The following is a 27,040-nucleotide window of genomic DNA, read 5'->3' as shown; positions in this document are numbered from 1 at the left end:
TGTGAGGGAAAACAGATTTTTACCATAAGTGTGTCTGAGCATCTTCCAACCTCTCTGATGCTGTTTGAATGCAGCGCTATCTCCATGGCGATGAGATGTTTACCCTTTCCTCCTTTCTTTCTCCTCCTCCTCCTCCTCCTCCTCCCTCTCATCATCATCATCCTCCCACTCTCTGTTGAGCGTTGCTGACCAGCCCTACAGTATTTCCTGCCTTTGGAGGAGGAGCCGTATAGAGCGAGCTAGTTGGCCGGGCGCCTCAGTGGGCCTGACCTGGCACTGATAGAAAGACCGAGTGAGAAGGAAAGAAAGAAAGAAAGAAGGAGAGAGCGAGCATGGCAGAGGTCCAGTACTGTGGGCTGAAGTGACTCATGGCTTACGGTAAAAGCTGCTGCTTCTCTCCGCCCCTCTCTGGCAGGCCTGCTCCGCTCTGCTTTTGCTCTCTGCGCCACTTTGAACTGACTGATTACATTAGGACAGACAGACAGACAGACAGACAGACAGACAGACAGACAGACAGACAGACAGACGGGAGGACCTTCCAGACTAAGAGACAGATACTACAGTCGGAGATTTTTATATGTATACCTCGCTGAGCTGGTGCACAGAGAAGTTTTGCACATGAGCACCACACACTATCTCCCTTTACAATCTGTCTCTTCAATCATCTAACGTCTCGTTGAAAACCTTCACAGGTTTGAAAAATATACAACAATGTTATTCAGCATGCGTACAGAGCGCCACAGGTAGACCCGCCTCCATCACTGTGCCTGCAGCCCCGTCTGCTGATAGAACAATTGCTCCCCTCCCTGCTTTCATTTCTCGCTGATAACTAACAGTAGAGGCACACTAGCTGCATTCATTCCCTTCACTCTCCCCTCTTCTCTCCAGCCGCTGACTCCACCTCGCCTCACCCCGTCTTTCATTACCCGGTCACATGTCGGCTCTCTTGAAAAGCACGGCCGATAAACGTGGCCTGTGTGTCCACGTTTATACATGTGCATAAAAACAAACATTCCCTTCCTCTGCAGTCGTAAGGCCCAGACACACCAAACCAACATCAAAGAGCTGGTGGCAATGAAGGCCAACAAACACACAGCATGGACTACAGCCAACTGCCATCTAGCACGTATGTTCTGCACCTGTGTGAGAGGAAATAACTCAATATACCAGTAGGCGGCAGTAGTCTGTGTTCATCATTCAAAAAGGGAAATCAGAAAACCGACAGGAAGGATTTCAGACACTTGTTCGCCAGTTAGCACTTAAACAACTGTCCCTGCTCCGTTTGACACATACAGCATTATGTGGAATTAATACTTCTGCGTTGAATGCGTTGCGTTGCCGTAGCTACAGCGTAGGCTCTATGCTGTAACCCATGCCGTAGCCTGACGTGCACCTCCCCAGAAATGTAACTGCACTTCACAGCGATGCAGACCTCCTGTCTTTTTTTTTTGTAAGCTGAAACCATTTCCCTCAGTGGAAACAAAGCTTTTATTTATGTTTAATTCACAGATAAACAGTAAATTGTGAAGACAGTATAGCCTCCACAAATATATAATTTTAAGGATTTATGGTGGCTTCATATGAGCAGAGGAAATCTCCGCTTGTTGCTAGGTTTATTTATACAATGTAAAATGCCATAGGCTTGTGCTAAAAACATAAGCATGTTGTATTTGTTTGGAAAACATGTTTAGTATAAGACAGTTGTTTTGTCAGTGAACCTTGTGAGTTGTAACGGAGGCAAATTATGTTCCATTACCTTTGTTAAATGTTGCTGTTGTCCCTGGCTTTATATGAGAAGAGGGAAAGATCGCCAGCCGCTAGGCTAATTTATACAATGTAAAATGCCATAGGTTTGTGCTAAAAACATTAGCATGTTGTATTTGTGGTGAAAATGTGTCCAGCAAAAGACAAGTGCTTTGTCTGTGAATGCTGTGAGTTATAGTGAAGTTGATTTGTGTACTTGCATTTGAGATTGTCTCTATTAAGCCATGTTTAATATGTGTTTTTGGTGTGTTTTTGATGAGTGACACCGCACAAGTATAAATGCTCACAATGGTGTAGGCTACAGCGTAGGGTCGGTCACACAAGTATAAATCCCGCCTTACTCTGCTGTAAAGGCAAGCAGCAGCAGCAACCACCAGCTTTTAATGGTCAAGGTTCAAGACAAGAGTTCACATTTTTATATAGACATAAATAAATATTTTTAATGAAGATAAAAGTGCTCTTTTTTGAGTCTATTTAGTTAAAAGATGTAGGAAAATCCCTTTTTTATGCACTCAAATTAAGTGCATTTAGTAGTCTTTGTGTGGCAATAATGCAGCAAACCCAGCCTTCTCTGACTTGTTTTGTTTGACTGTTAACTAATCACATTAGCTTTTATTCCTATAATGTGTCGGCTTTAGCACTTAAGATTTATAGCTGCTCCCTTTTGCATTGGTCTAACACCCCCTAGTTAAAGCCCATAAAGCAATGATAAAGATTTTATGTACCAGTAGGCATTGTACTCGCTAAGCACAACAGAGGCCGACACCAACAAACAACATCTTCATGTAAAACAGGCCGTGTCAAGTGAAAGAACAGTGCAGCTAATGTGCTAATAGCTCGTCTAGTGGGGAACAGAGAGAGTGTATGCATGCTAGACTTGATGTGCTCTTTAAGTCTGCTGATGATGCTGTAAAAGAGCCTTGGGAATCCCCTCAAAGAGGACTGGGACGTCTTGTGATGTGATTAAACATCAGCTCTCTGTTAACCACAAATGTTCAGCGCTCACTCTTTCTCTTTTCTATTTCTCCTCGCCTCGCTCTGTGCCCCTGCTCCTCTCGCTCTCGCTGCTGCGCTCGTTGTTCTCTGATGCTCACATGCTCACCTCCTCCACCTCCGCTATACCAACACCGCAGCTCACACATACCCTCGTTGGCCCCAGGGCAGCCGGGATTAGTCAGGCTGCACATACTATATGTAAGTCTGTCAATCTTCCTATTATTATAGCTTTCTCCCAATGTTGCCTTTTGCTTGGCTAACAATCCATATCCCAGGGCCCTTTCATGTAGGAGGCATGAGAGTGCAGGCTATTTTAAGACTGGCACGCTGGAGAAAGCCCTTGACCTGGTTTATCCTTTAGAGGAGGAGGAGAAAGAGGATACTCGCAGGCAAACATGACCACCAGATGTCTTAGATGTGTACTTTTTAAAAGACACATTCTGTCCCTCTGTTAGTCTTTTCCCCTGAGATAATAACATCCCACTTACACCAAAGAAGCTACAAAGAAAGCGTCCATACGAAACACAATTTCTTGCATATATTTCTGTGCAGTCCCTGTCATTAAGTTGCCATTGTTTGTTCCAGGATGAATACAGTTTAGGTAACAGCTAACAAACTGTCTGTGCCACTTCAGCACATTCCCAACAGTAGCAGTAACAAAAGGGTGCAGAGTGTTGTGTCTGTGCTAGGCCTTAAAGGACTCTACTGGTTCGGTTTACAGCTGATGGCAGCTATTCTGCACTCGACCCTCTCAGAACCTTAAACAGGACCTATTATGCTTGTTTTGAGGTTCATACTTGTATTTTGGTTTTCTACCAGAACATGCTACATGGTAATCAGTTTACTATTAAATATGACAAAGAAAAGCATCAAATCAGCACATCTGAGATGCAAGAGCCGGTGAAAGTTGGGCATATTTGCCTGAAAATGATTAATCAGTTATCAGTTCTTTTAGCTGCCAATTAGTTCTCCATCTTTTCATTTTGTGCTACTCCTACACAGTTATGGGCACCAAATCAAAAACAATAGGGACGTGGCGATTGCGATCATTAAACACAGAGTGAGCACATTCCTGGGAGGTTCATGTCTTTATGTGTGTGCGCGTCTGTCAGAGCGCTCGTTCATCTGGTTGGCAGCATGCATTGTCAGCTCTGTACTATCCAGTCTCTCTGCCCCTCGGGGACTTCATTAAGCCAGGATCAGTCCAGCTGAGGCCCACACAGCCCTCCTAGATTACTTCCTACTTCCATCTCTCAACATCCATCTCTGTCTTTGTGTTTTCATTCCTCATGATCCCTCTTTACCTGACCCTTGTATCCCCCCTTCCTCTTACACACACACACAGACACACACACCTGAGTACACTTACATGCCGTACATGCATGTCCACTTGTTATGTAAAATGATAAAAGTTAGGGGGAAAGGAAAGCATGAAAGGTTTGCCTGCTGAGCTGTGCATTCAGGAAGTAGCGTGTGTGTTGTGGTTGTGTTGTTCGCCAGTGTGTATACATCCAGACAGTAGATGCAGTGTCCGCACTGTGTGTATGTTAACACACAAAGGAACGAGTGGCCATGCAGCAGCACAGCATGACCTCACCGCATGTTAGGTCCTCGCAGTGGAGAGGCACAGGGGGCTGAACTTCAGCCATAAAGGGACTCTGTTCTCTACTAAACATTGACTTATTGTGTTGTTGCGTGGGCGCAGGGATCATTTGTAAACAATACCAGCCTTGATCCAGGGGACTGCTGCCCTTTTTTTTTATTCTTTTGCTGAGCGCCCAGCTCCGGTTATCCTCCTCCCACCGCGTCTATTAAGTCTAATGCATGTCTTCCTTTGCTGTCTCTCTATGCAACCTCTTTCCCGTCCATAGCTCTGGTGCCATGTTTGGGACCAGATCATCAGTCGCTAATTGTGACCTGAGACAAGATCCATATGAGATTGCTCATTTCATGTTGTTGAAAGCATCCCATGAAGCAGCAGTTTTCAATCCAAAGCTTCTCATGATCCCAACATTTCTGACTCGCAGTCATACTTTTAACCAAAAATCTGTCATCTTGTGTGATCTGATGATCCTCATGCTTGTACATAAACACGTGCATGTGTGAGAAAATTGTCATTCCAGCACCGGAGGGGGTGCAGCAGGCTTTTGTGAGGTTTCTCTTGCTCGCTCTCGCCTGCCACTGCTATTCAAGAGGGTTTCCATTGTGGGCGGCAGTGCTAATTGCAGATGGAGTGGTCTTGGCTAAATATTTAGTGACAGTTTTGAAAGGTTGAAAGATGTTAGGGGTGGGGGAGGTTAGAAGAGTCCCCCTTTTGTTTTGTTTTACCTCATGCCTCGTGAGTGCATAATGTAAGTCTCCAGGCTTTATCGTTCAGCTGTTAACCAAGCCCCAACACCACCAATACCCCCCCCTCCCCACCACCACCACCACCACCACCACCATCTCCCCAACGCTCTCATCCCCTCCCCCAACCAGCCCTCTTTCAGTGCTTTTCCAGAGAGGGGGAATATTCTCCGTCAGGATAGGAATAGAGCACGATATAAATAAAGCCAGAGGGAGGCAATAGATAGAGGAGAGACCCAGCCAAAGCAGTGTTGGTGGGAGGGACAGAGCATGAGGGGTGAGGAAGGAAGGGAGGGAGGGGAGGAGGGGGGTTGTCTCATGCCGCGCAAGAGCTGTGCAACTTCTTGGCAGCATTTCAAAAATGAGCCTCAGAAGCTTGGCGAGCCGAGCAGACATATTGAAACAAGGATGGTCGCTGCGTCGCACAAAACCTAGCTCTTTACAGGATGGTTGGGAGGCACCTCTCCACAGGTATTTCACCACTGTGTTTCACATCTCCCCTTCTTTCCTCTCCAGCCTCCCTCTTCCCTCTCTCCTCTCTGCCTCTGCTGTGTTGTTTTGGTGGCTTGTATTTACTCTCTGTCTGGATGAGCACTTTCAAACATTAAAGCTGCAGCGACAGTGCATTGCGGGCATGCAGTGTTGAGTTCTTCTGCTTTGCGTTTATTATTGCGAGTGAGACATGCGTGCTGTTAAAGCAGCGACGGTGGAGATACAGGCGGTAGCTCAGAGCCTTTTTGGCTGTAGTTCAGGACTGAGAAAATGGCGGTCCTGCACTTCTCAGTGGAGTGACGCTACAGAACGACAGCGCTGTGTGTGTCAGAAACACAGTGCCCTCTTTTTCCCCCCCTGCTCTCTCACTGCCTCCTCTCTCTCCTTCAGTTGCAAGCATTAAAGTAAGCTTGAAAACAGGGGGTGGTACACAAATGCTGTCACTTCCCTCATGTAGTTGTGACAGAGTCAGAGTCTGTATACAAACTAAGCATGCATGTGAGGGTGCATGTAAACAACAAGACCCCGCAGCACAGGGGACAGCAGGAAGGAGGCAGTAGGTTGATCAGTGCAGCAGTGATGATCTGCAAATGGGCTTCGTTTGTACCAACACAATACATAGGCACACTGGAACCCCAGCTCGCCTGACTCCACGCGAATCTAAGAGGAATAAGCCTGAGCATTACTTTGAGATGTCAGAGCAGATGGAGGCTGATGTGTTGGTGAGGAGACAGGCTGCCCAAGGCTAGTGCGGAGTATTTGTGCTGAGTGTCAAGTAGAGGTCATAACTGCAATGGTTAGGAGGTCAAATGTTACTCAGCTGCATGGCCCCTGTCTTTGATTACATCCTCCAATGTGGCTCCCAAATATGAGAGCTCTTTTAGGGGTGACCTGTTAGGAAGATACAGTGCCTAGCTGTTAGAGCTTCTCTATTTGTATCTGGCAAACGCATCGTTCAATGTTCTGTTGCGTTCATTTTTAACCATATTCACTAAATATAGACCATAAAACTTTGTAACTTTTATTACTTTCATTACTAGTGATGTGTTGCATTCATGCATCGTGAAATGTAAAAATTCTAATAATAGCTTCATGGATGTCAAGTTCTCACTACATTGATGAATAAAAGACATTTCAATCAGTGTTTTTTCACTCTCAGTAATATTTGGTGTCTAGAATTCCATTACAATAATTAAACCTTTTAATTAAATACCAAAAAAACAAGCCAATCAATCATGTGAGACAAGTCCTTTCTAGCTCAATCTATGACTGCCTTATTTAGATATTTTTGAAGTACGACACTGTAACATAATCTGTGAATATTTTATCTTAGTGATATCATTGAGAGCGTTAGTCCTGGCTTGAGTCATAGTAGATTTGAAAACAAATGTATGAAAACTATGTGAGATTGTGTTTGAATAGAGTGCATACATTTTTTATTTATTTTCTAATTAAAGCTCCCTCTGCTGTCATATTAGTCATTCTGTTTGCATTTTCACTGTGGGTGGTATTTATTTTTATTAATAAAGCATCTTGTGAAATCTATGTATGCATAAGTAGACACCTTATATGTTGCCATGGTATTTCAACCTTACTAAGCATATGTGGGCGTGATGACGTACATGACTTGTACCTCTCTTCTCTCTTGCTCATGCTTATGTCCTGTTCTTTTTCTTTTCTCCCATACAGAACTGCCCCCACAGAGTGGTCAGGGAGCCCAGTATGATAATCCCCTCTGGGGACACCTGCCAGCCAACAGGAGTGCCACAAGTGCTGCATCTTCCACCAATCTCAGTGGCTGGGATCAACTGATCATTGACCAGAAGGACACAGAGGCTTGGCCTTCTATTACCCACAGCCAGAGCCAGGTCCCTCCAGGAGGATGCCCTTTGGACACTGACCCTGGTCGCTCGACCAGCAGCAGCAGCAGCAGTAGTACTAGTAGTAGTTGTAGTACAGTGAGTATGGCCACGGGGGCCAATAGCCAGACAGGCCACTTCCCTGCCAACCACCTTAGCAGCAAGGCCAACAGTGGGCCCAGCCCTGCCAATCATACTGGAACCAGCATGCTCTCCAGCCAGGTTGCAGCCAATCGCAGCTGGGGCTCTGGGCCTGGACCCTCCCATTGCCCCCCTCAGTCCTCAGTGGGGAGTGAAGGGAAGAGTGACAGCCCAGTAGGGGGAGGAGGCAGCAGGGGCTGGGGATCTTCTTCATCATCTTCCACCACCAACTTTAACTTGAACCTAAACCCTAATGCCAACCCGTCTGCCTGGCCCATGCTGGGTCATGATGGGGGTGGCACAGGGGGAGGCAGCTCAGGGGGAGCCAACACCATTTCACCTCCTCAACCTACACCCAACCTCTGCAATCCAACTGGCCCCCCACCAGCCCAGACCAGCACCTGTACCGGAGCCAACACTAACAGCAACTCCTCGGGGATTGGCAGCGCCTGGGGTAGCATAATGGCGTCTGACACATCAGAGCCACACCCCTCCCCGTCCACGAATGTGTCTTTCAGTTCAGAACCTCAGAACCTTAAAACTGATGGACCAAATCACACTAATAGGCAGGAACCCCCCAGCCCCATCCGCAACTTGCCTGGCTGGGGTAATGCACCTGTAGGCTTGGGTTCCATGGGCCAGACCCCCACAGGGGGTCCACAGGTCAATGGAGAAGATAGTAGCCCAGTATGGGGTAACAGTGGTGAGTCAAAGGCACCTTCATCTAAGGAGACACCTGGCTGGGACTCTGGCTGGGGCCGTGGAGGAGGTGGAGCAGGAAGCTCTGGGGGCTGGGCTGACCAGTCTGGTGGAAACTGGGGGAAGCAGCGCACTGAGGAGGCCCAGGGAGGCTGGGATACCCCCAGCTCTCCTCCCCAGGATCCACAGGCTAGTCCTTGGAGCAGACCTGTGAGCACAGCTGGTGCAAGTGAAGGGAGCAGTGACAGCATGGAAGGACATCCCCAGCACAGAGAACCATCATCCAGAGATAATCCAGCTCCTCTGCTGCCTGCCCAGGATCTGGATCCCAGAGTGTTGTGCAACACTGGCTGGGGACAGACCCCTGTTCGCCAACACACCTCCTGGGACATGGACGATACTAAATGCAAGAATGATGCAGCTGCTGAATCATGGGGCTCTGGCCCAACCACTCCAAGCGATGCCCAGGGGCCCTCCAACACTAACATGGGCCCCTCTCAGAGGACTGACCCTGGGAGCAAAAATGATGTGCCTGGTTCTCAGGGAGCTTCAGGTTGGGGTGGAAGCATAGCTGCTAATAACCAACCTAGCTCTGGTTGGGGAGAGCCACCCAACAACATTAAGCCTCCAGGTGGCCCTGGTGGCTGGGGGAATCCTCCAGCAGGAGGCCCCACCACCAGTATACCCAAGAATGGGGGTCAGTCCTGGGGGGAGGAGAAGTCAACTGGTTGGGATGATTCTCGCAACAAGGCAACATCCCAGGGCTGGGGAGAGCAACCCAAAGCATCCCACAGCTGGGGCAACAGTGGAGGCAGCAATAATGCAGGGGACTGGAGGGAACCAGAAGACAACAAAAAGAGTTCTACCAACCCAGGGTGGGAGGGAGAAACAGGAGGCTGGAAGGAGAACCCACGAGGCTGGGGAATGTCGTCTTCAGGACCTGGGATACCTGCAGCTGGAGGAAATGGGGGCTGGGGAGAGCCAGTTTGCCAGCGTCCCACTGGCCCTCCTCAAGGCTGGGGGGGCAAGCCTCAGGATGGGCCCAGCAGTAGTAGTGGAGGAGGGGGCATCGGCTCTTGGGCTGGCTCAGGCGCAGTGAAGCAGGGCGGAAACTGGGGTGGCAGTAAGAAGGAGTCCTCAGCTGAGCCTACAGGCTGGGAAGAGCCCTCTCCACCTTCAATCCGACGCAAGATGGAGATAGATGATGGGACCTCAGCTTGGGGTGACCCTGGTACCTACAGCAAGTCAGTCAACCTGTGGGACAGGAACAATCCGGGAATGTCCCAGAATAAAGTTACCACTGGAGGCAATAACCCCCCAGGCCCCAACAACAACCATCCCCACTCTCACAATCACCCCTATCACGGGCCGCCTACACCTTTACAGAACCACACCCAAAATTCCCAAAACCCAGGGCCTACTGGTGGGCCCATGGATCCTGTTGTCCAACACCAGTCTGGGCCATCTCACAACAGGGGTCCCCTGATAGCTCAAGGTAAGAGTCAATTCAGTTTTATCTACATAGCCCAATATCATATTATAATACTTTGATTCTGCAATTTGTTATAGTGCCATGTAGCCCACACCTGTCCTGTTAGGCCAAGTTTGAGAGATTCATTTGCTTATAGTATAAACATAAATGAGATTGTGAACATTCAGATTATACAGGTGGTTTGATTTTACATAGTCAAAACACAAGTTAGATTAATTTCACGTTATTTCGTATGTCTCTTTTCTTTTTAACTGTTCAAAGTAAAGGTGTCAAACATGAAAGCTGGTCGTGTAGTTAGCACACTGCACTGTTAAGCTCCAATCTCTTGATCCACTTAAAGGTAAAATCTTGACCCAGATTGTCCTCTTTGGATTTACATCTAATCAACTATCCAAATGAGTTAAGCAGTGCCAGCCCTTCCACTCCATGAGGCTCCTCACATTTCACAACAACGGACACGTCTGTGTGGGTAACCCTGGCAACCTCTCATGGGTACCCAAAGGAAGCACAAGAATGCTGTTTACAAAGTGCCTCGTGAAAATAGCGATTCACCACAAACAGTTTGAGGAGGATCGGAAGTGTGTGATTATATGGGAGCCACCATCTGTCAGTTGATGAAGGGAGGAGGTGGGGCAAGCCCTTAAGAGCGGAGAGGGGGCTGACGCCCCCTGCTGTCCCTCACTTGACCCTGCACGCCAACTCCACAATTCATTTGTTTCCTAATAAAACCTGACAGTGGTCCCTTTTGTTGGCATAAGAACTGTTGAGCTTATAGTGAGTTAGAAACAAAAATAGATAACTCCTCAATGCCATTCATAACTCATGGCAGACAGTGAGGAAAAATTATTCACTTTGTTCGTCTCCTCACGCTCTTTTTGGAATAGTATAGTGTTTCGGCCAGTCATACTTAAAGGTTGAGTGTTAATTATAATTTTGGAGCAGCCCTTAGGACTTGACCTCTTCCTGGAGAGAGAGCTAAGCTGAGCCTGGCACTGCCACAGGCCTGGAGACAGTGCTGTCTCCCTCGTGCCAAGAGGAACCAGGCTGCGCCAAATCTTAAATGGGTATCTTCTCCCTCTGTCAGCCATCCTGCTAAGCCGAGCCCAGGTTTCTGCCTTCCTGCACGAGAGGCACTTCACACTCCAAAACAGAAGGATAAACGTTGTGATGGTGTTAACCAGAGGCTCAGTCAGATTTAGGGCTCAGTTTATATCAGTAAACAAGTAAAAGAGAATGCAAGAAGTATGTTTCTGTAAGCCTGTCATTTATATGAATCTCAATTTTAACTAATATATACTTATATGTAATAGTTAATCTAATTTTAAACGTGGAAACAGAAGAGAGATAAGTTGAGTGTTTAGTAGAGCTGTTTGGATACCTTTTTAGTGAAATGAATACTGTCATTCTTCTATGGCATGGCTCAGGTTAAAGACATGGTGGTGGTGTTAAAATTAGCAACACTAGTGCCACCTGTTGAAACTAAAGCCTTTCATACTGTACATGCCTCTTTAATGGTGGGACTTAATAGTATGAAATATTGCCAAAATGCTGACATTTTGCTAACTGCTACACTATTTACCAAAAATCAGTTCTTTTTCGCCACACTGAAAAAGGAGTTGTCAGTGGCTGCACAGCACAAGTTACAGTGGTGTAGGAAAACTGCAGTTTTATTTGGGTGTGGATTTATTTGAAAGTTTATTAATAAATTACGTGGTATCGGTTCAGTGTATTGTTTACGTGCCGATACCCAGTCCAGCGTGTTGGTCAGTGTTGGAGGCATTTCTGATACTGATACAATCAGCAAAGAATAATGAAGAAGACTCTTCCTCTCTGGCCGAAGGAGCTGTGATGAGGGCTCTTAGACAAAGTAAATGAATTTGATTTAATCTTAAATTCAACATTTGGCATTCAGGACAGTATGAGTATCACAAACTCTCATATTGAGCACAAAACTATGGTAGCACAAGCCAGCAGAGGCAACTTGACCGATACTTCATACTTTTATCTTTTTTTATTTTATTTTATTTTTTATTTTGTTTAATTTAATTTTTTATTTTATTTTGTTTAATTTTATTTTATTTTGCTTGATTTTATTTTTTTTTTAAATTTTGTTTATTTATTTATTTATTTTCCCACTTAAATTTTTATTGACAATTTTTGTATAACAGCATGATGAAATAACAAAATAACTGAAAAATAATAAGACCCAACAAAACAAATATTTTGTTTTGTTTTATTTTGCCTTATTTTATTTTTTTTATTTTTGTTTTATTTTTTTTAATTTTATTTTATTTTTTCTTGATTTTATTTTATTTTACTTTATTTTGTGTTATGTTATGTCATGTTATTTTATTTTTGACAAACGCTTGGCCAGTTAATTTAGCACACCAGTAACAAAGTACCATGAGGTTGGTGAAGTGGCATGTGAAAAGGGAGCTGATTTCTAGACCGCTGTTTGCCTCATTGCCTCTGATATTTCTAGAAAATGCAGACAATGACCATTTAAAAAAATGTTTGTTGTTGTTTGTTGTAATAATATCTATTTTATAATAGAATAATTTTAGGTTTTTATAATATGTCTTTTTGCCTCCTTATGAGAAAATCTAAAAAACAAAGTCAAATGAGACAGTATTTTGGAGGTAATATTATCTCGTGATCGTATCCAAAGCACAATTCCTTTTAGATTTTGTTGGTGTTTGTGCTGTGAAGTATTTTTATTGATGGGCCCTTGTCCTTGTGTGTCCTCCAGGTTGGGGAGAGATACCCAGCTCCCACACAAAATCAGAGAGCTCTTGGGGGGAAGCTGCACCCGCTCCGGTCAGCGTCGACAACGGGACGTCAGCCTGGGGCAAATCCACTGGGAGCTGTGGGGGCTGGGGAGACAGCAACCCGGACAGCTATGGCAGGGGCAACCCGACGATGACATCTGCATCTTGCAAACCTGGTAAATAGCTGCTTGTTTTTTCAAATTTCCCAAATGTGTTTAGCCTCTTAATGATTCAACATGTGTGCTTCCCTGCAAATGGACATCAAGGACATCAGTGTGTTAAAGAGCAAGAGTAGTGGAAACTGTAACCTCAAATCCACACTGACACCTAGTGGCTGCCTAGTATTGTAAAGCATAGATATTACTTTTATATATTAATGTGCAACATGTCAACAAGTTCTCAGTTATTTTCCCAGGTTTGTATTTTGTCAGTTTCATTTTCCTTCATCAAAGACTTGCCTTAACTCTAATATACATTGTAGAAACTGAAATCTCACAAGCAAGATGACAACTGCCTGAATCTCTGTTGTGTGTTTTCAAGCCCCCAAACCTATGCAAGACGGATGGGGAGGTGGAGGTGAAGAGCTGAACCTGTCGGGGGGTCAGTGGGATGCTGAGGAAGGAGACATGTGGAACAACGCTGCCTCCCAGGAGAGCAACTCCTCCTGTAACTCTTGGGGCAATGCATCCAAAAAGGGCCCACAGAAGGTACGACGCAGAGCTGTTGTATATTAGAAACAATTTGACATTTTCATAGTAAAATAATGTTAAGATAGTATGGCAATAATAATTTTCTGTCATCAGCTCTCCCAGGGAAAGGTCCCAGGGAAGCAGGAAGACGCCTGGATCATGAATCGTCTCATCAAACAGCTGACGGACATGGGCTTCCCTGTGAGTTGAAGTGACACTAAACTGCTGCACTGTTGGTCCTCGGCTCTGGGAAATGACACAGTTATATTTTTGTTATTAATGTATTTCTCTTTACCTTCAATTGATGTTGGTTGTTACAATTTACTATTGAGCATTTCCCCTTTTTAAGGTGGAGAAATTGAAATGAGCATGTAAAGCCTCAAAGAGTGCGTGTGAATTGATACCAATAACCCATTTATGAGGTTTATAGCGGTTATGAACTTATTCAGGATATGGTGTTTACATGAGCACAGAGAAACAAGGTTATTCATATTTCACCTGCTCGTGAAAAAACTAGTAACCCGGTTACTGATTACTGCATCTGTTTTCGCCTCTCTTGTAACGCTGCCCTCCACACCAGCGTCAGCCTTTCACCGTTACTACCACTGCATATAGCACAGGGGAGTAGTGGACACATATCTTCGTCCACCCTTAGAATGATCGTTATTAAGCCTGCAGCTGTTGCTTGATTAATTTATTTGGCAGACAACAGAAAATTATACAGCATCTTCTGATGATCAGTTCATCATTTTGAGTCACTTTTCTAAGAAACAATTACCTAAAGTTTCTGGTTTTGCTGGTCAGAGTAAACTAGACATTTGAAGACAGGACCCTGCGGTCTGGTGAATTGTGACAGGCATTTTTCACAATTTTCAGACATTTTATAGATCAAATGATTAATTATTAATCCACAGATTGGACTATTTGATGATATTTGTAACATGAGTCATGAACAGGGAAGTTTGAAGTTTGCTCATACCCTACTCTATGGCATTGATTTGGTTCTGTATTACTGATGCTCTCTGGTTTATTCTGCAGAGGGATCCAGCAGAGGAGGCTCTGAAGAGCAACAACATGAGCCTGGACCAGGCCATGAGTGCCCTGCTGGAGAAGAAGACCGAGCTGGACAAGCGGGGGATGGGGATAGCCGGCCACGACTACAACAACGGGCTCATCAACAAGCCCATGAGCTGCCCTCGGCCTCCGCTTCTTTCCAAAGACCCCTCAGCAGACCCCCGCTTGCCATTCATGGATAAGGTAACCTGTTTTTTTTTAGTAAAAATATGCTGTGCATGAAATAGTTAATGTTGGTAGGAAATATTTAACTGGAGAGTTTGAATGGTGGCCCTGAGAAAAGTTGTTGAAAAACAGAGGATCCAAGTTAAATGTGAGAGAGTAAGTTGAGAGAACTTTTTACTTGACATTCACGGCAAGTGGCACTTAATTATATGTAAAAAACAAAAGAACAAAAAAAAAATCATCAGTTTTAAGAAAGAATAATACAGTACTCTCCCAAACAAGGAAGCAACCTTAAAGTTGCCCTTATCTTCTTAAGTATCATTACCATGTTGTTGTCTGGTGAGTAGGCATGTCACGCTAACAGAAATGTGGTTGTATCTGTGAAATTCCACGATTCTCATTATCCAATTTGGTACCAGGGTAAAAAACAAAAATAAAACAATAAATCCCATGAACTTAAACATAAATGTTCCTTCGTTAAAAATATTTAAATTGAAGTATTAGTCTATGTGGGATCATGATATTTTGCTGACAAAGAAACAAATTGATTTAAAGCCTACAGTATATTGTTAACATGTTTCTACCTTGTTGTTGTTGTTGTTGTTGTTGTTGTTGTTGTTGTTGTTGTTCAGCACTTAAACATGTGAGATGTTACAGTTGGTCTTTGTGGTAAGCTAGTTGTCCCTCCCCTCCTCCACTGTGATCGGGTAATATTTGAGTGTGACAAGCACAGCGTTTACCCAAAGTTTAACATTTTTCAACTCTCTCTCAGAAAAAAAACCTCAGAACATCCAAAATGCTCAGCGCAGAACAGATGATCAGTGCCTCGTCCAGCTGCTAATGTTTGTAGTGTAGTGTAAATTCACGGCACTCACATTTCAAATAATTAAAATACTACTCAGATAAAAACCACTTCTCTTTTCGACCAGTCAAGGCGAAGCTGTGGCTGCAGCTGCCCTTGTTGTAGTTTCAGGTGTTGATGTTGTTCCTCCGTGCTGGGAGGCCTCTTCTTCTTCTTCTTCTTCTTCTTTTGGCATTTAAAGGCAGACTAGAATATTTGTAGGTGTATACGCTGCCCCATCAGCTCCTGAAGAATTGCATCACCAGTACCTATGATACAGGGGAAACACACTTTTTTTTCTAGAAAATTGGCACCAAATTAATCCTGAAGTATCGCCTCTCACGACATCCGTACTGGTGAGGGGGGGATGCTCTTCATGCTCAGGAAATGCCAAATCAAAACAAATCCGCACAGTCTAAACCAGTCTCACCCCCTCTAACTCTAAATGTTGCAAAAGCCAACGTTGTTTTGGACATCATACATGACTTTTCTTGCTTTGTTTGTCTGTTGCAACATTGAGTAAAATATGTAAGACATTTCAAACCCATGAATGTGGATAATGATTCCAAGTCTTTCTATGGACCTGCTGGTACTCTGTGACCTTGTCAAGCTCACCATGTTGGGACAGATGCTCAGAAACTGATAAGGAAAATGTATAACATGTTTGACTGAAGCAGAAGCTGACCGTCTCCCTTGACTCTTCCTCTGTCCAGCAGATGCAGGGTGGAATGTTTGGCGGTGCTGGAGCAGCACAAGCCCGGGCCATGCAGCAGCCGCAGCCGCCTCCTCAGCCGCCAGTGCCGCCTCTCAGTTCCTCTCAGCCTAGTCTACGTGCTCAAGTGCCTCAGTTTCTCTCCCCTCAGGTATATATATATACACACATGAGCACACACATACATGGCCCATATTTCTCACTTACTATATAATGTATGCATGATAAATATTTTACATTCAGATTAGAGTCTTTAAAAACATCTCCACCCTGAGTTTCTCATTTATTATGAATCAGTTTAGACCTCTTCAGACTTGACCTTAATGCTGCATTTCAGTATGGAACTTCATGATTTCATGTGTATGTGTGTATGCACCAACCACATGCTCTGTTTTACATTTTAATTGTATTAAATCATTGTGTTTTAATGTGTTAATGCTTTTTTCCTTCAGGTTCAAGCACAGCTCTTACAGTTTGCAGCAAAAAACATTGGTCTGAATCCTGCACTTTTAACCTCACCAATAAACCCTCAACATATGACCCTTCTGAATCAACTTTACCAGCTGCAACTGGTGAGTCTCATTCAGCCTCATCTGCCCTCAGTTTTATGAGATACATTAGTTGTAATTGCCTGCAGCAGGCACACATGGCAAATATCCACAAAGACCAAGTGCATGCTGAGCATTTTTAATTGGACTAGGAATTTATTACTTCAGTGTTTTTGGTACATGTAGATTAAGCCATATTATTACTGTTGAGTTATAACTGGATATAAAGACACAGTGACATCTTTTGACATTGAAACCTCACTTCTGTCTGACACACAGGCGTACCAGCGTTTACAAATTCAGCAGCAAATGTTGCAGGCGCAGCGCAACGTTTCTGGCCCCATTCGACAACAAGAGCAGCAAGTAAGTTTCCCTCTTAACCTGAAGTTTTCTCTTCTCTCCTGCAAAATTCACTGAGTTATAATTATTTTACCTAAATAAAGCTGCTTGTGATGTGAAAACCGTCCAGGCCATTATAAAATCCTAAACATGTCTCTATTGTGATCTTTTCCCAGGTTGCACGTACAATCAATAACATGCAGCAGCAGATCCAACAGCACCAGCGTCAGCTGGCCCAGGCCCTGCTGATGAAGCAGCAGCAACAGCAACCGCCCCCTTCCCACTCGGGCCTGCATCCTGGCGGGGCCAAATCCACCCTGGATTCATTTCCAGGTCACCCCCAGGCTCCAGGCCTCCCTGACCTGCAGACCAAAGAGCCGCAGTCATCACCCAACACCTACAGCCCCTACACTCTCTGTGAGTGGTGCTAACCTGCTCTTTGAATGTCAAATAAGTAACGCTGCACTGAACCTGGTGGGCTTTTGTTGTAACACATCTCTGTCTCCTTAGCTGGACTGAATCCAAACATGAATGTAAACTGCATGGAGGTGGGAGGTCTGTCTATGAAGGAACCTCCCCAGCCTCAATCGCGTCTGTCGCAGTGGACACATCCCAACTCCATCGAAAGCCTCTCTGGAAGCTCCTCTCCTCTAGAGCCCAACATGGGCAAGCATGGTGAGAAAGGAAAGGGCGTCCTGCATACTTAGAAATGAAAAGTCCCCACCTGACTCAAAGGTTATATTTATCTTGTTTCCTGTTTTTACATTGAGCCCCTTTCACAACAAGGACCAGATGTAGACTCTGTCATTGTTTACTTGGTTGGGGAAAAAAACCCAAACATTTCCCACATTTCACTGATGTCTACCTCTGCACTTCCATAAACGTTTAATTTCACTACTCTCAGGTGCCAACCTGGGCCCCCCTGGTAAGCCCCCTCAGCTGGAGGACTCTTACAGCCCCTACAACCTGATGTCCAGCTCAGAGTCTCCTACCAGCCCCCTGGTCCCCCCAGACAGCTGGGGACAGGGCAAGAGCAGCAGCGACAAGATGGCCAATGGGACCAATATCAACTGGCCACCAGGTGAGGAACACTTGAAGTTGTCTCTGTGGATGGGTAATCCTGATTTGGGTACAGCCCTAGATGTAGCTACCGTGACGTCACCCATTGGTGTGTGTAGAGTTTTGGCATTTTGGCTGTCGCCATCTTAGGTTTTTTGGAGCTACAGGTGACCTTGTTTTGACAAGAGGGTGGATCTGACTCCTCGCAGACAACCTGTCACTGAAGCGTCCCCGCCCTTAAACTGCATAACTTTAAGCCTCAATAAAAATGGAAATGAATGTGTTCTATAAAAATTCAGGTGACCAGCTGGTTGGTAGCAGCCAGTTAATACAGATATTAGATAATTAATAGGTCATGTTTTGATTTAGTTGTTTTGATTTTCAGAGTTCTGCCCCGGTGTGCCCTGGAAGGGCCTCCAGAATATTGACCCTGAGACCGACCCCAACGTGACCCCCGGCAGTGTCCCCAGCGGGCCCACTATCAACACCAACATCCAAGATGTCAACCGCTACCTGCTGCGGGACAGGAGCGGAGGTGAGCGCAGGGTTAAAGAGAGATGTCTCAGTAAGATACTTCATGAAATATTTTTGTGTATTGGTCCTGAATTATGTGAAGTTTTATAGAACAAGCTGTGTCCCTGTGTGTTTTGTACAAAATTGTCTGATAATATCATGGAACTGCTGCCACCAGAGAGCCTGCTTCTTATTCTTTTGTTCTTCATTTTCCTACTTTTAACTGTTTCTATAATCATTGTCATTTACCAGTTTATACTCTTCTCTTCTTTAAGCGTACTGTCATCATTTGTAGTGCATTTTTCCTTTACTCCATTTTCTCTTTCTGCTATTTTTTCCTTATTTGTTTGTGTTTGTCTATTCGTTTGTGTTGATGGCATCGGCTTAGGCTCCTCTCCCACTTCATCTCAGAACGAGGCTCTGCCTCCGTCCAGTGATTGGCCAGTCAGTGCCTACACTAGCTCGTTCAGTCTGTCGTCCCCGGAGACGGACGATGCAGGTACATGGTTTATCCATAACCTTCTCCTCCCCACATTGCAGTGGCTGAATCACTGCAAATCGACATTATGCTCTCCCTCCTGTTAGTGTAACAACCAGGGCTGCAACTGCTCACTGGAGAACCACGTCTCTCCTCTCCATTCAAGCTCCTGATTAGATATGATCCTCTTTGAGCTTCTCCCTGTCCACTTTGTGGTGTTATTGTATCTAGTGTATGTCCTTCCTCCTTGTGTGTGGCATGGGAAGTGCTGTCCTTTGGATAATATGAAACGTTTCTGATCATTTCGCTCTGCAGGACTCCCTCCTGTGGGAGCAGCAGTCCTTCGGTCACTTGATCCCGCAGACCAACCTTTCCCTCACTCTTTTCCACCCAGGTAAACTGTCAGAGATGAAATCTACTTGGTCTCCAGGCCCCATTTCTCACAGCCAGGCCTCTCTGTCCCACGAGCTGTGGAAGGTCCCCCAGGGCCCCCGGAGCAGTACCACGGCCCCTTCCCGACCCCCACCTGGCCTCACCAACACCAAGCCTTCAACCTGGGGTGGCAGCTCCTTAGGTCTGGCCCAGGGCTGGAGCAGCTCTTACACCACAGGTAGGCTGATAGTGAAATATATAAAAGCCAGGCATCAATGTTTGTAATGCTTCTCTCTGCTGTTGTTTCCTCCTGAAAGGACATTATCAGTCAAAGAAATTCAAGCAAATATTTCAGGGTTAAATAAAACAATCTAACTGGCCAAGTTGCAACTCTGTTAGGAATAGTTGAACCATTTGGCTCCAAAACATGTTGACATGTTTTTGTCCTTCATGTGAAAATATCTGACTTAAAAAACTGATATAAAAACAGTTGAGCCACAAAGCTTAAGACGTTTCTTTCTGTCGTAAAATGCGAGTTAAGTAAAGGTCAGATTATGGAGCCATATTGTGTTAGTATGTGTACGGTTGTAAAGTTCGCAGTGTGAGCGTACTCATAAGTACAAGCTGCACTTTGATGTGGCATACAACCGCAGGCCAATTCTGAAGGTACATAGTGAACAGGATTGACAACGACTGAAGAAGATCTTGTCGTGGTTAAGCAGGTGTCAACTGTCACTGGGTGGAAATCGACACCACCCACTCAGTGTTTGTAACTGATTTTGGTTTCTTATAAGCTTGTTCAGCGTTAGCATCTTTGTGTTTCTCTCTTGCACACAGCAGGTACCACGTGGAGTACAGACAGTTCCACCAGGACCAGTAGCTGGCTGGTTCTGAGGAACCTCACTCCACAGGTACCAGTTTACAATCAACTCCTTCCTCTTAGCCTTTGAAAGAATACTTCACCCACAGAATCATCATTTGTATATCAACTACTCACTACGTGTTAGGTTGAATTTGTGAGGAAAACTTTGCTTTACCTCACTTCATCAAGAATGTTTGCTGTTGGATTGAGACCAGTGTTTCCCCAAGGATTTTTTTTCCAGAACCACTGCTGAAGTTCCACTAGAAGATTTCTGGCATGTCCCCTGTCACGCGAAGGGCTTTCGACACATATTTGTACACAGTTGTAGATGTCGAATTACGTTCAGTGAAATGCTTCCCATGCAGTTACAATCACTCCTGTATGTGGAGGCAGAACATCTAGTGTTTCAGTCAGTATAGTAACTCTGACATTGCTCCTGAAAACAATGGATAACTGTTAACAGCTACCTTCATTAAAATTGTATCCAAGTAGCTCAAGAGGTTTTTAAGTAAACGACACTGTAGCGAACCCCAGGCCAGAGAAGGGTGAAACGTACTGATGTTTCCAAAAGTCTTTAATTATGTTCAGCCATCAAGAAACAAGAGCTTGATATTGCAGAGTAAAATTACTCTTCTCCCCTCCTTTGTCCTCAAACTTTCTGCCTCTATATCCTTTTTTGGCTCGGAGAAGCCGTCAAAATAAAAGCCCCATAGGATCAAAGAAAAAGGGACCACCAGAATTAAGGCTGACAGGAAGTGATTTCAACCTTAGCTTCAACCTTATTCACTTAGTTTGCCTTTTGAAGTCATTTGCAGACATCAAAACCCCAAATTGTTACAACCGCCCCCGGTCTCACCTAATCAACCCTGCGCTTCAGAGAAAAGACGACTCAAATCCTGGAGACAAAGAGCTGGTATACATAAAGATGTCGTGAATGTAAACACTGTCAGGTGCAGTGGAGTGTATCGCAGCCTCTACAGAAGCTTTCAGTGCAGTGTGTGTGTGTGTGTGTCACAAGCGAGGAAAGAGAGACGGTGTGTCTGCACTCAGGACAGGCAGGTGAGCTGCATGTCAGGTTAGCAGTGAACCATGAATGTAACAGTGAATGTTCAGTGTGAGCTACAGTTTTCAGAACCGCCAGACCAGTGGCGCTATTTTAGTGGCTCGTAGAGAAATTGTTTCACATGTTTTGCATCATCTTATCGGACAAAACAACAGAACAGATATCCTCCACTAATGATCAGTGGCTGATTGATTGGAGCACCCTGACTTATAAGCTTCACTTATCCCTGGCTCTGGTTGCTTCAAATAGAGATATCAATTTAATTGTGTATGGAGACATCTTTATGTTTTAGAAATACATACAGGGGAAACACTTGAGGCATGTGAGACAAATGTTTTCTTCACAAATTGAAGGCAAGACGAGACGAGGCCTTGATATACAAATGATTATTTTATGGGTGAAGTATTCCTTTAAGCATTTAGGCCTCACAGAGAGTTAACTGTGTCTGTCCACTAATGGTCTCCCTCTGTCTGTGTGCCTGTTTACATCCTAGATTGATGGTTCGACTCTGCGTACACTGTGCATGCAACACGGCCCCCTCATCACATTCCACCTCAACCTGACGCAGGGCAACGCTGTGGTGCGCTACAGCTCCAAGGACGAAGCTGCCAAGGCTCAGAAGTCCCTGCACATGTACGCCTCTGAATTACCCACCTCAAGGTGTTTGGCTCAGTTGATCTGTAGGAAGTTTTAACCATTACTCATGTGTCATTCTTCTCTCACCTCTGTCCAGGTGCGTGCTCGGGAACACCACCATCCTGGCAGAGTTTGCTGGGGAAGAGGACGTTAACCGCTTCTTTGCACAGGGCCAGTCGCTTGGCGTGACGACCAGCTGGCAGGCCACTCCAGGCACCAATCAGACAAGGATGGGCGGGGCCGGGTCCGGAGCCTCCCATCCCATCGGTCACTCCCCCCACTGGAACAACAACAACAACGGCAGCAGCAGCAGTAGCGGCGGCCTGGGAACAGGCGGAGCGAAGACGGGCGGAGAGTTGCTGTGGGGTGGTGTGCAGCAGTATTCCAGCCTGTGGGGACCCCCGAGCGGAGAGGAGGGACGGGTCATGGGGAGTCCCACCCCAATCAATACGCTGCTGCCTGGGGACCTGCTGAGCGGGGAGTCCATGTAGAACAGAAGAGCCCCGGCGTAACAAACACCAACAGGAGCAAAAATCTTGCAAATCATTGTGGAGATAATCAGTGTGGCTGTAATGGTGAAAAGGAGAGACGAGAGGAGGGCGGGGCTACATCCTCGCTGCTCACCCTCGCCAACCTCCTCTGCTCCCTTTTTGTTTTTAAATGACATTTCAGTTGCAGTTGTTTTGTGAATCTCGCTGAGAGATTTTGGTCACAGTGTTCAGCTTTTACTTTTGGAGACACAGGAAGAAGTCTCTCATTCAACAAAGAAAGAGAACTTTTTACAGAACTTTTGGGAACTCGCCGTGTGAAACATGTACTTCAGTTCAAACTGACACGACGACGAGCTGCCATCTTTAAACTTGCGTAATCCCTCTCTGCCTTTTCAGGCAATCATACTGCACCTCAGAGATCCATGAAAAGGCATCATTCCCAAAGTAAAAACCCTTCAATCAGAGTGGTTGTCGAACTTTCAGCTGGTCCAGACTCAACATTTGTTTCTCTCAGCACTAATATTAGCCTTAACCTCTTTCCTGCCCTGCTATCCTCACTCACTCTGATCTTGGTGAAGAAGCATACGGACACTTGCACACCCTTATTTCTGAGCCAGTGAAACCTGAGTGGAGAGTACAGTGCTGCTGCGGCTCAACGCAAGCAACCACGGCTCGCGACTTCAGTGCATTTTTGCGAGCGGATTGAGTTCCCCACACAACGCTCAAAGGGAATGATGCAACTCTGTTCGCCGTGTTCAAGCCATTTATTTTTGTAGTGTTTTTTTTTCTTCTTCTCCTCCTTGAACCATTGCAAAACAAAGCTAAGAAATGATATTATTCAAAATGTGTCTGTCAATCTTACCCAGTGGGGGGAGAGATTCGGGGGTCGTCGCATGTACAGTTACGGACGTGACGAACAATGAAATGAACCACTGCTATTACTATGGAACTGTAAAGACAAACACTTCAATGCACCTCAACTCGTCTGCGGGCAACTCGCAGTTTGGTCTCAGTCTCGGACCCTCTCACTGATGTTGTGGAAAACCTCAAATCGTAAACGTTTCCTACCGGTGTGTGTTTCCCACCATTTCAAGTGACGTGCAATATAAGCCACAGACTACCGTCCAAGCACCCTACCATGACCTCTCACAGAGAAGAGAGGAGACTGTAAGGAATGACTGAACTGCAAAAACGCTATCTTCCCTGCAACCCCCCGCAATCCCCCCCACCCTAAAACTGCCACTACTACCCTTCATCTCCCCTTTGAGAGTGTGTGAGCTCAGGAGAGGAGCAAGCTGGTCTTCAACCACCTTCTGTCCAAGACACAAGGACGTACACACAAAGCACTTCTTCAGCCAGCCTACTCTCCACACTTATGCCAGTCACTAGTTTTGGGGGAGACGGAGGGACAGGTGTGTGTGTGTGTTTCTGCGTATGTGTGAGTGTGTGTGTGTGCTTGGGGAGAAGGCATCAAACCAAAACGAGAGGAGCCTGTTTTCCTTTTTAACCAGAAGACCAGATGACCTTTTTTTTTTTCTTCTTCTTCTTTGCCCACATTTGCATCGGTAGGAAAGTCTGAAGCAAAGATTTGTGAATAGGTGGTCTATCATAGCACTTAGCAAGAGCGTCGCAGCTCGTTACACCCTTAATGCCAACGAATAGAAGAAAGGAGAAGCAACACTGGCAAATAAAAACTGAAAAAAGACAAAAAAGCAATCTGCTTAGTGGCTTCTCTATATACTTATTTTTTAACTTAACATGGATGTGAAGATTTTGTTTTTTCTTTCAATCCTTCTTCCCTCAAGTCGGTGGGACCAGGAAGGATGTCAAACATGGTAGCAAAGTGAAGGGAAATACAAAGAAAGAACTAACTCAACTGACGATGGGTGCAGCAGGGAAAGACCCCAAAGCACTCACCCTCTTTATCAAAGTAAATATCACTGTTACATTGCATACTTTGAAATCTTTAGCCTTGGTGTCTGGAAAAACGCTCGACGTGTTTATGTTCTACTGGATCCAGCAGGGAGGATCGCCATCTTCTTCGTCCTTTTTTGTTTCTTTCTTTCTATTGGAGGCCCTGCCAACCTGTGTGATAGTGTGGCCACTGAGTGCCTGCCTGCTGCGGAGTGCAGTGCTCTGCAGCAGCCCTCACCCCCGCCCTCCCCCACCTTCGCTCGCCGCCTCCCTGCGGATCCCTACAGACTGGCTTCCCTCCTCTTCCTCCCCCAACCTCCCCCTCCTTTCCCCTCGGCCTCCAGGCCAAGAGCAGCTCTTTCAGAACTGGCCCACCTGTATTAAATTTACTACTACTGCTGCGCCAGAGTCTGTCCTCAGCAACCTCCAACTCTCTCTTTGTCTCTCTCCTGCAAGGATCACTTTAGCCAGAGATGGAGGCGTTTGATGTGTTTTTGTTTTTTCTTGGTTTCACTTATGGAATTGCCAGTGTGCATTTTTATTTGATTGTTGTCATGAAGTTTGCTGATATTGTTGCTGTTATCATTGATGATATAGATAATGATTGTTTTCTGATGATGATGATTTCATGGCTTTTTAATATTTGGTCTTTATGCAGTGTTCAGCTTCTCTCCTGCCCCTCCCACTGCCTCCGAGGCAGAAGCGGTGTGTAGTGTAGAGGCGAGGCCACGCGACACGCTGCGGATCTCAGTAGAAACAGGCTGGTGGGGGATTTCTTACGCGGGCTTGTTGGCGTCAGACAGGGGGTTTTGAAGAGTCAAGTGGGGGAAAGGTTGTGTAGTCAAGGGTCCTCCAGGATAGTGAGCCAACTTCCTCTGTCCATCCTGGGGCACCTCCGCTCTATGTTGTCTCATAACACACACATCCTTTAGTGTTGATGGGCCTCACTCACACTGGTGCTTTATGTTTAACTCTGGGAGCACTCAGTTACACTTAGAACCACCTCAACTGACAACAGCCTTCCATTTCTATGCAAAGACAAGGAGGTGTTCGTTCACAGCCATCTAGAAAATCACAGCCATCCCCCCCCCCCCTCCACATCTGCCAATCTTTACTTATATCTCTCAACCTTTACTACCAGGCAGCTTCCCCTTGAAACCCCCCTCCCCCCTGGATAAAACGTAAGGGACTTCTTCTCAAGATTTTAGTCTCCCACTGTGTGGACAGAGCTACTAGATGACACTAAATGACCTGCTGGAGGCACTAGTGGTTGGCAGATTTTTTCAGTCTTGTGCCAACTGATCTGCAAATATCTACTTCCATCTTTGCCATATCCTAATTTATCTTTAGCGTGGTAAGTTTCTTTTATTGCTGCAGGGGCGTACACCACAAGCTCCAGCTGTAGGAGGCTTGAGGAGTAGGCGGGCAGGACAGACGAACGGTCTTTGACGAATAGCGGACTGGAAATGTAGTGGGGAACCAGGCTGTGGCAGGAGGGGGGGTGGTCCCTGTATGTGTCTGTGCACTGTTTATGGGTCACATCGGGTACATCTCTTTAAAAACCAAAAACATCTTTTTCTTTATCATCAAGGTTTTTTGCAAAAACTCGAAACTACAAATAAAAAATAAAAAAAAAATAAAAAAAAGTCTGTTTCAGCTGTGCACTCCGAGGCTGAGATGTTCTGTTTCTCTGCAAGCTGCCGCCTTCTCACCCCGACTTGGCTCGCTGTCCGGGCCACATCTGGGGAAGCTGTATCCAGGTGGTTCATGTTCTTTGGACCTCCACCCCTGAAGGTCGTGCCAGCATATACACAACAGGTCATTTCTGCTCATCTGGCTTTGGGGTCAGGGTCCGAGCAGGGACCCGACAAATCAGCAGAAATGGGGACACACCTCAAGTTTGGTACCAAGTCTTAAAACTTTTTTCGGGATTTGCCCTCTTCCAGAGTCGCCTCAGACTCGCATCATTCAACAAAACAATCACTATTGCCTGTGTCGTCTCTTTGTGTGTTTGTTTGTTCCTGAAAACCTGCATTTACTCCACACTGGACTTGAATCAAGCAACTGGCGTCCGAAGTGGGGAGTGGAACAGAGTGGGAGGACGGGTCACTGGGACGGAGGACGAGTCTCAGATGTGCCCTGGATTTTTTTTTGGCGCAGCACCAGCACTGAGAGCCCCGCCCCCCTCCCACACCCTCGCCTGCACTCTTACCTGTCTAGTGTTGGAAATCAGATGCTCTCCCTTCTTTTTTTAAAGTCACATGGACTCAAAGGCAACTGGAGCTCAAGCTTAAATATGCTTCTCAATCATGGATCAGACAAGGGTCTGGAGCAGGGGCCCCAAAAAGAGCCGAATTAGCAAATCGCTCTTTAAAAGAAACAAAGGCCTGGGTTGAATATGCACATTCTAGTTCATATACAGTATACAACCAAGAGTACATAATGGGTGTATGTGTGTATATGGCTAGATCTCTCTGTTTTCCACTTAGCCTAAGCCCCCCTGAACCCCGCCCTGGCTTTGGCCCTTACCCTGTGTATCCTCCTCGACATTATATTTCCCAGAAGACAAGATCATAAACATATCAGAGTAATACAAAATAATGAAAACAAATACTTGAATCAAAAGAAGCGCCAATAATGTAATGTGAACACTTTTTGTAGTGGTTTTTTGTCTCATTCATACACTTCAGAGATTTTTGATAGCATCGGTTCAGAGTGAATTAAATT

At 45.5% G+C, this 27,040-nt stretch overlaps 1 protein-coding gene across 10 annotated transcripts in view; it reads left to right on the top strand.

Moving 5' to 3' along the window:
- The window catches only part of LOC126404890 (trinucleotide repeat-containing gene 6C protein-like), a 56,835-nt gene extending 31,425 nt beyond the window's left edge, over nt 1-25,410 (top strand). For 2 of the 10 annotated variants that reach the window (XM_050068286.1, XM_050068278.1), the window contains 17 exons: nt 7,288-9,792; nt 12,539-12,733; nt 13,098-13,264; nt 13,361-13,447; nt 14,285-14,503; nt 16,040-16,189; nt 16,491-16,610; nt 16,866-16,949; nt 17,102-17,342; nt 17,436-17,600; nt 17,830-18,006; nt 18,370-18,549; nt 18,886-18,996; nt 19,370-19,585; nt 20,185-20,258; nt 21,766-21,905; nt 22,006-25,410. In XM_050068286.1, coding sequence (XP_049924243.1) covers nt 7,288-9,792; nt 12,539-12,733; nt 13,098-13,264; nt 13,361-13,447; nt 14,285-14,503; nt 16,040-16,189; nt 16,491-16,610; nt 16,866-16,949; nt 17,102-17,342; nt 17,436-17,600; nt 17,830-18,006; nt 18,370-18,549; nt 18,886-18,996; nt 19,370-19,585; nt 20,185-20,258; nt 21,766-21,905; nt 22,006-22,399 — 5,225 coding nt within the window. In that variant the 3' untranslated portion in view covers nt 22,400-25,410. Of the gene's footprint in view, nt 1-5,443; nt 5,578-7,287; nt 9,793-12,538; nt 12,734-13,097; nt 13,265-13,360; nt 13,448-14,284; nt 14,504-16,039; nt 16,190-16,490; nt 16,611-16,865; nt 16,950-17,101; nt 17,343-17,435; nt 17,601-17,829; nt 18,007-18,369; nt 18,550-18,885; nt 18,997-19,369; nt 19,586-20,184; nt 20,259-21,765; nt 21,906-22,005 lie in introns of those variants that run through there. The other 8 variants (XM_050068287.1, XM_050068280.1, XM_050068282.1 and 5 more) reach the window with 8 other exon arrangements.
- The last annotated feature ends 1,630 nt before the right edge of the window (nt 25,411-27,040 follow it).

Source organism: Epinephelus moara, chromosome 18 (genome assembly GCF_006386435.1).
Source record: "Epinephelus moara isolate mb chromosome 18, YSFRI_EMoa_1.0, whole genome shotgun sequence".
NCBI lineage: Eukaryota > Metazoa > Chordata > Actinopteri > Perciformes > Serranidae > Epinephelus > Epinephelus moara.
Note: the sequence above shows the minus strand (reverse complement) of the source record. Positions and strands in the feature narration are given on the sequence as shown.